The following is a 9,433-nucleotide window of genomic DNA, read 5'->3' on the forward strand; positions in this document are numbered from 1 at the left end:
GGGGTGGGAGGTGGTATCTTTAAACAAAATTCCCAAATAGCATTTTTTAACATGTTAATATTTTAGTGCATGTTAAATATTATAGTTTGTAACAAAGATGTATCCCAATTCAAACTTGTAAGATTAATACATTTTAATACCAATTTGTATGTAACCATCTGGTAAAATATTTTTCATGAAAAGAAAAAGGCAACTTTCAGTTTCATCAGCAATTTTATGAACAAATGTGAAAGTTAGAAAATAACATAAATATTTCTTGGGCCACTTTGTTTTTTGGTGGCTCACACTTTAACATACTATCATCTGAAACTCCATCTAATAATGCCTTCTCCTTTTAAAGAGTCAAGTTGAGTAAGTTGTCTTTCCTTCTCCTAAGCATTCTATTCAAAATACTACTTCTATGGCTAATCCATACTGAAAGACATTTCCAAAACAAATAGGCCTACATTTCACCTTATCTACTACTGTTGTGAAGGCATGTATTTTAGGAATACAAAACACACACTTTAGGAAATGTGTATTCTATTTAAGAAGTATTTACCTTGACTTTTTTTCTCAGTAAAGTTTAGAATATTCTGACCCTACATGTAAATTAAAGCGCAGGCTGCCTCTAAATAATGCAACTGTTTGCCAAATAAAGTGAACAAATAAGTTATACCATACTTTCAACATATTTATGCCTGACCAAGATTTCCCCATATATATTCCGCTCATTATCTTCAATTTGTTCCATTAAGCACTTCACAGTTAGGGATGTAATCCAATCCCCACAAAGCCTTATGATTTAAAACATAAACTTAAGCCATCTTTAGATGGCTTAAGCACCCTAGGAAAATGTTGCTGTTTAAAATAGTTATTTCTGACAAAAATACAATCAATCAGTAAGGAGACATTTTTTAGAAAGGCTCTTTCAGTAACAAATCAAATTTTACATACCTGTAATATCAAGAACTGTAGGAAATTCAGTGTAGTATCTATGAACTGTTTCAAGAAGCTGAGCACCATGGCCTTGACCTTGAAATGGAGTCAAAATCAGCATCTGACTACAGTAAAGAAATTATTTTAAAATTAAAATATCATAACATGACCAGTTTAAAACTTGCAAATCACTATAGTATTACAAACACTTTAAAGTTTGTGTGATCTTTTTTCAATCCACCTTTGAGATACCCAAAAATTATCAGGATACTCAGAATTAGTTTAATCTTCTACACTGTTTCAAAGGGAACAATGAAATAAATCAGTACATAGTCCATGAATAATAGTGATTTTTTTTTTTAAACAAATCAACACTATTATAACAAGTATTGGAAACTTCAGCAGTTCCTTCTTCTGAAATAAAAGACAAGGCACGTGTTATACTGCCAATTACCTTACACGTGGCCGGGTTTTGTCTGGGTACACATAGTAATTATAGACTGTCATGTAGCCTACGGTCGCAAAGAGCGTAGCTCCATCCTTATTATACTTCTCAAATCTGCAGATAAAACAGAAAGCCAAGCAGGTCAATTACAGTCGCGCTCCCATGCAGTGTCCATTTTCTTTTCCATTCTCTGACTGAATTTTCAGTGTCAGCAAGCTACTCTGTGAGGGCCCAATGGGTACACCTGCTATGTTCTGAATGGACAATTCACTTAATTGGTGTGCAGCAACTTGGATAAATCAGACCTCTTTACATCACTTCAGTGCACTTGCCTATTATAAAGATGAATAGGTGGCAAGTAAAAGAAAACACAGGCAAAGCTCATTTTACTGTTTAAGCCTACATTCAGGGCCCTAACGGACAACAGCATTTAATTCAGCTCTATTCTCAAGGTCTCCCAAAGCATAATGAAGGAAAACTCAAGCCTCATAAACAATAGTTTTTCTTTCCTGGGAAAAATATCATTATACTGTCCCAATAATTGGGCTGCCACAATTAAAATGCTGGCTTTGTGGAGGTAATAAGGTCTACTGTTGCTTTAGAACTGTACTTACACTAGAAAGTAGTGCCATCTTTCATCATCCACGTCAATAAAGCTAGCAGTTTCAATAAACCACATCAAAAAGGTCTGAAGCCTTTCATGATATTCTCGAAAGCCTCTACATGTCATGTCGGCCTAGGGAAAAAGCCAGGAAAAGTCAGGTGAAACTCATCACAAAGGTAAGTGAAAGTCTGCAGAACACAAAATTATCCTGTGGGAAAATGTTTAGAAGTCTCAGATTAAGATGTGGACACAGACACAGACATACACACAAAACAGATCTTTGTTTATAATGCTGATTAAAACTTGTTTACTGCAGTTAGAATAAATCACTGACAACAAAACTACATACAGGTTTCAGGCAAAAAGAACTTTACTCAATAAATATTTAGATTTATCTTTACCTTATATATCTGAAAGGTAAAGTTTTCTCCTCCTGTTGGACTGAGAACTGAGTAGGTATGAAGTAAGGTTCCGAATGGCTTGAAATCAACTTCTTTTTCCAGTAAAGAAAGGAAATCATTTGTGTTTGTGCAAAATCCAGGTGGAATGATTTGTCTAATTTTGCCCTCAACATCATCTGCCTAAAAAATAAAGGATATAAAAAATCAGTAACAAATTCAACTTTAAGTTGAATATGGTTACTTTCTTTAAAACTGACAAAACCAACACAAATTATAAAATTTTGGTTGAAAACTAAAGAAGTAAACACGCAGTGAACTGGAAAAGGATGAGCTTCCTGTGCACAAACTACATCACACAAAACTGAGATGAGCATAACATAAAAGTAAATAAGAGAAGGCAGGTAATCTGATACCAAGTACAATAATAAGGGCAACGCTATGGACGTTTCCGTTATGTAGAAAATGCTGACTATACCCCTTCATGACAGTCTGAACTGGCCAAGGCAAAAGGCTGCTTATTATTTTATATGTGTCAAAGAAATCATATTATCCAAGACATGAAAAGATCACCAGAGGTAGTGAGATGAGGCTAGAGTCAGACCAAATGAATAGCAATCTCACAACTAGATGGGTCACAATTCCCTCATATGCCAAACTCAAACTAAGATGATAATTTTAAAATATACCTATTTAGGAAATAACATAAATTATATGAATGGATATATCATTCTTTCATCCTTAGAATGTGACACAATTCTTACAGACCTGGATTTGTGACAGTAAAAAAGAGACAAGACTGGACAACAAAACTAAACTTGGAGATTAAAATTACCCTTGTTAAACAACCTCTATCAATGTTATCAGCTGAGCAGACTTCATAATCCTTTTCAAAATCCCAAAAGACCACTTGATTGAATACATTTACTACTTCTCTTTAACCATGAATATTTGATGAAGTCTTACAATAAAGTATTGCTGCTTCTCACCAGGCAATAAAACTTAATGAATTGGTCTCAACTTAACAAAACCTTATCCCTCAATACAGTCCCTAAAAGCCTGACATTACATTCAACAAAATGAGCTTGTATTCTATTCAAACTTTTTCCTGAACAATGAGGCCAGGTTTTTACTTAATGGAGTTTGCCGTGAGTTCAGCTGTAATGTTTGTATTGTATCTATTTCCACAAGGACTGACACAAGAACACTTTGTGTTAACTTACTAAGCAGCTCTTTCATACCGTTTACATGCATGATGGGTATTAGTTCTAAACCAAGACCCTTGCTACTTAGCATTCAAAACAGGGAAATTAAGATGCTTAGGACAAAATACACTACAAAAGGCTAATACAACATGCTACTAATTCCTGTCCTTTCAACCATCTTTTAACTAAGTAGAGGCAATGCACCTGCAGATGAATAGCACTTTATTATGTTTCAGTTACATTTTAGGATAGAGAACCAGGGATGACGTTTATCACAAACAAGTTTTATTTTCAATGCTGTGGTACCACCAACATTTATATATAATTTGTTTATAGCTATAAAAAAAGACCTATTATTGAAAATATAGCGCTCTTCAGCATTTTGCCCAACAGTTTATTTCTAATATGTACATCAGTCCTTGCAACTCATTCACACTCAAGATCAAATAAACTGCATTTCATAGGACCATTTTTGTTGATTTTTAAAGTACTATTTGATAAATATTTTTCCTTGCAATTGCTAACGTGAAGAGGCCATCTTAAGCATATTTTATAGAATCAGTACAATTTCAACCACTATCAAGGAAACTGTCATAATGAGGGATAGCTGTAATAGGTATGCTGTGTAGCAATTAAAATCCAAAGTAGTGATGAGTAAAACAGTATAGCATAATGTTAGTTAAGGTTTTTAAAAAGTCAAGGAAAACTACTTTTAAAAAGAGATTTATAATCTATCAGTTTAAAACTCACTTTAAGACTTTCATAGCATGTATAATTTTAACTTTTAAAAACTTTCCTTATGTCCTGTCTTCTCAAGAAGGCATTACAAATCATTTTACATACCTTGCATCAAATCTACTTCAAAGATTTCTCAGAAACTCTAAGTTTCAAGTAGCACTTTTGGTGGCGGGCAGAGCAACCCGAAGGTTTGAGCCCAACAAAGACTTCAAAGGATGCTTATTTACTGTAATAAATATCTTCAAATAAAATATTTTGCTTTGCATAAGTTTACACATTAAGAATTTTTACAGGGGAAAAGGGCAATTTTAAAGCAAGGAATCTTTATATATTTATATAAATATATATTTATAAATAGTTATGTATATAAACATGCATCTGATATACTTACATAAAATATACAACTGAAAACCAAACAGTTCTTCAATCTAGAATTTAGAACTTTGCTTCACTAAAGGGAAAATGTCTGCATTTCTCTATTAAATGGATTCTGTTTTAAGAAAAAAAATCCTGACTACCGTCTTAGAGATCTGTACTCTTTTCTCAAATACATAATTTAGTTCAATTTAAAATATTTGTTTTTCAGATTGGATTACTGATCAGATAATAAAATCAGCACAAGAGCAAAACCTCATGTAATCATTGTTAATTGAATAGAGTTAAAAATCAACAGAAACTTTTTAATTATAGTGTTTGTGGCTAAAAGTTTAGAATCTATTTCTGAAGATCACTGAAAAATTCCCTGTCTTCCAGAACATTATTCTAAACTTCAACTAAAATTACATAGAAATATAGAAAGGGTAAGAAATTCAGCTGACTAGACAGACCAGGGAACTAGAATTTCAAAAAAATTTTTAAAAAGAAACCAGGCTGGGCATGGTGGCTCACACCTATAATCCCAGCACTTTGGGAGGCCAAAACAGGTGCATCACCTGAAGTCAGGAGTTTGAGACCAGCCTGGCCAACATGGTGAAACCCTGTCTCTAATAAAAATACAAAAGTAGCTGGGCGTGGTAGCGCGCGCCTGTAATCCCAGCTACTCCGGAGGCTGAGGCAGGATAATCGCTTGAACCTGGGAGGCGGAGGTTGCAGAGAGCCAAGATTGCGCCACTGCACTCTAGCCTGGGTGACAGGATGAGACTCCATCTCGAAAAAAGAAACCAGAACACAACCAGATATGTTTAATTAACAAAGATATCTCTTACAAATGGTTTCCTAACACTTGGCAATTTCTTTTTAAAAAGGAAAGTGCAAAAGTATTCTAGTTAGATATTCTGGTAGGTGGGTCATGATGAAATATTTTTAGATCGTATACTTTTTAACTACGGTCATTTCAAGTTCCAACGTTCTGTACTTTGTTACACATGAACATGTTCATATGGAGCAATTGTTGCATTTCCTCATTATTGAATAAAGCGATATGCCTGGTAATTAGTAATCTATTTTTTAAAATAAATGTTTATATTTGTATTTATACACATTTGAAAACCCAATAACCTTTCTAATGTCTTATCTTAAGCAACACCATTTGTCTAAATTTGTCTAGTTATTTTTGAGATTGAAATTAAAGACACGTTAAGTAGGTGGTAACATGCTGTTCTTTACTTGGCTAAAGTGGTACATAGACTTAACTATATTCTAAGACTACCTAAAATATGCTATAAAAACAAGCAAAAGAGATTCTATATCTACTTAATTTTCTCAATCTCACATTCTCTGATAATATTTAAGCTTTAACTACAGAATGTATTGTTGAGAAATTAAAAGTGTGAACTTTTTCACTAATGGAAAAACAAAGGTCATATTATGTTTATTTACACTGCATTAGTATTTTGCTACTTGAACTAAACAAGATAAACTTGTCAATATATACTTTTAAAGCTCTTTATAATATTTCATAAAAAGTATTACTTATCAAGAACACTGTCACAATTTGAAATTTTACTAGTCTACCAAAGATATTTTCATTTCCTCAAGATGAAATTTCTGGAAGTATGTAGGATTTTCCTAGAAAGAGGTTAAACACTCCATAAAATTTTTTAAATCTGCTCTTATCTACTCTCAAATTCAATCCAATTAGTGGGACACCAGGATAAAATAACTGAAATTCACAGTTAATACAAACTTTATCCACCTATTTCAACTTCCTGTATCAAACCGTTCCCAGAAATGCTAGCAATTAGGAAGACAACAATCTTAGTTACGTACCACTTCACTAAAAGGCAGTGAAATTACACCCAAGAGAAGGCAGGAGGTTTTTGTTTTTAAGACAAGAGTCTTGCTCTGTCACCTCGGCTGGAATGCAGTAGTGTAACCATAGCTTACCGCAGCCTTGACCTCCTGGGCTCAAGAGATCCTTCTGCCTCAGCCTTCCAAGTAGCTAGCACTACAGAAGCATGCCCAGCTTTTTTTTTTTTGAGACGGAGTGTTGCTCTGTTGCCCAAGCTGGAGTACAGTGGCATGATCTCGGCTCACTGCAACCTCCACCTCCCGAGTTCAAGTGATTCTCCTGCCTCAGCCTCCCGAGTAGCTAGGATCACAAGCATGTACCACAACACCTGGCTAATTTTTGCATTTTTAGTAGAGACAGGGTTTCACCATGTTGTCAAACTCCTGACCTCAAGTGATCCGCCAACCTTGGCCTCCCAAAGCGCTGGGATTACAAGCTTGAGCCACCATGCTCAGCACCCCCCCTTTTTTTTTTTTTTTAAGAGGCAGGTCTTATTATGTTACCAAGGCTGGTCTCAAATTCCTGGCCTCAAATGATCCTCCTGAGTAAGCCTACAGAGTAGCTGGCATTACAAGCACAGAACAGGAGGTGTTAATAAAAGCAAAGGTCAAGGACAACCAGACGAAAAAATCATCAGTGTCTGAATAATCAAGTTTATTGTATTGTAAAATTCAGAACTGTTTCCTTTAAAGATGATGGCTAGTAGAGATTTTATAGGCATCTTAATTGTGACTAAAGAATTTTAGGTGCAACTAGAGCATTCAGCTTGGAAAAGAAAAAGAATGGATGATTAAAAATTAATGTAATGACATAATCCTAATACATAACTTCTAAGCAGATGTTATGGCTGCTGACCACCTATGTAGTATGATCTGCAAAGCCCTAATATATAGTCTCAAACCTAACATCCAAAATAAAATTTTTGATATTTTCCACTTAAACCTATTTCTTCTATCGTCTTCTCAGTTAACAGTACCATAATTGAACCCCCGTTGCTTGGGCAATGGGGTTCTCTTTGTTTCTTTTCCTCATCTGTCACATCTAATTCAATAGCAAACCTCCAAAATGTTCCTTACTCTGACAACTAAGTCCAGTGTCACCTCTAACACTGCAATATTCCAGTCTCTCTTCTTTCACTTTTGCCCCATACAGTGTGTTCTCTGCACGGCAGCTAGAATCATATTTTAAAAATATAAATCACATCGTTTATGACCTCCACCTACTTAAGAATGCCTCTGAAGAACACCAACTACTCTTATTTCTTGCAAACACCTATCACAGAACAGAAGATCCTACAGATCTAGCTTTGCATCCCCTTCAACCATCTCCTACCCCTCTCTCCATCACCATGATTTAACCCTGTTAATCTTTCTGCACTACAAAAATGCTATATTTTTTAGAGCCTTTGTACCTGCTAGTCCCTTTGCTTAGTAAGTTTTACTCTCAACTTATAACATGGCTGGTTCCTCCTTCATTATTCAGAAATGAGCAAAATGTATCTTCATAATACTACCTGAATTTGTATATTTACTATTTTGTTTACTGACTGTTCCTCTTGGCTAGAACGTAAGCTCCATGACTTTGTCTGCCACTGTATCGCTGGCATCAAGAACAGAAGGCACTATGGAATGAACACTCACTGCAAACTGAGATAGAAGACGCAAGCCCATGACCCATGTATCCCCTACCCAATCGTTTTTAATAAGGGGAAAAAAGTCTTTGTTTGAATACTCAATATAAGTGATCTTTGACCACAAAGCAAATAAGTAACTCTACAAAAAGACATTATAAAATATTGATTCCTTACTCCTAACACAGTATTTCTAAATGGAAAAACCTAATTTTCAAGAATGGAACAATTAGATGTCAATGCAAATACACAGCTATTTTCACTGCATGAAGTATTTAAAAGATTTATCTATAACTAAGTCAATAGTTCCTTTGGAAGAAATCAATTCAGTGCTATCAGCTGCAACTGTAAAAAACAAAAACCCTCCAACAGTGGATTTACACACAAGGAAAAATATCACCTGTATTTTTAATAAGAATATCTAGCTGGGCTTGGGTCTGGAGAATTTAGCAATCTATATATTTGATTATGAAAAAACTCTATTTTAATAAATGTGTTAAATGCTAGTTCATCTAAGATTAAATCTTTTCAAACATCAAACCACTACAGTATTACTCAGAATCACTTCTGTATCTGCACAATTTCAAAAGTTGTCCTGGGACACAAACTATATTAAAACAAATATTAAATGTAGTGACATACTATTTATCTGGCAAGCTCAGTCATCTCAAACATGGCTGGGAAGTGGGGAAAAACACACACACAAAAAACAAGTAGTACTCAAAATATTTCTAGTACTAAAGTTGAATGAATATGAAACTACTTCAGATCTTTTTCATGCTATGCACAATTTGTATTACATGAAACTTATTTCAGATCTTTTTCATGCTATGCATAATTTGTGTTATAGATGGGGCATAGGGTTGGCAAAAGAGGTAAAGTCAGAAGTTCAAGTCCTGAAAAAGTTGGTTGCATTGTTAATATTTTAGGAACTGCTACTTCTGCAGAAGAAAGTTATGACATATAGTATGAAGTAATCAGATTCCATCAAGCTCACCAACATGGTACTTTTAACCATAAGGGGTCTGCTAGTGTGAAGCCCCTTACAATGATAGCAGTAAACTGGCAGTGCACGGCATAAAACACAGGAGAAGGCTGGGTACGGCGGCTTAAGCCTGTAATCCCAAGCATTTTGTAAGGCCAAGGTGGGAAGATTGCTTGAGGCCGGGAGTTTGAGGCCAGTCTGGGCAGTATGGCAAGACCCCACCTCTACAAAAAATTAAAAATTAAAACAAAAAATTTTTTTAATGAGGGGAAAAAACACA

At 34.8% G+C, this 9,433-nt stretch overlaps 1 protein-coding gene across 1 annotated transcript in view; it reads right to left on the reverse strand.

Moving 5' to 3' along the window:
- The window catches only part of HAT1 (histone acetyltransferase 1), an 87,193-nt gene that overhangs the window by 26,379 nt on the left and 51,381 nt on the right, over positions 1-9,433 (reverse strand). Inside the window, exons 5-8 of the mRNA XM_011991919.1 lie at positions 2,369-2,548; positions 1,978-2,099; positions 1,373-1,477; positions 937-1,043 (exon numbers count right to left, since the gene is read on the reverse strand). Of these exons, the coding sequence (XP_011847309.1) occupies positions 937-1,043; positions 1,373-1,477; positions 1,978-2,099; positions 2,369-2,548 (514 nt within the window). The remainder of the gene's footprint in view (positions 1-936; positions 1,044-1,372; positions 1,478-1,977; positions 2,100-2,368; positions 2,549-9,433) is intronic.

This window comes from Mandrillus leucophaeus, unplaced genomic scaffold (genome assembly GCF_000951045.1).
Source record: "Mandrillus leucophaeus isolate KB7577 unplaced genomic scaffold, Mleu.le_1.0 Scaffold40, whole genome shotgun sequence".
Lineage (NCBI taxonomy): Eukaryota > Metazoa > Chordata > Mammalia > Primates > Cercopithecidae > Mandrillus > Mandrillus leucophaeus.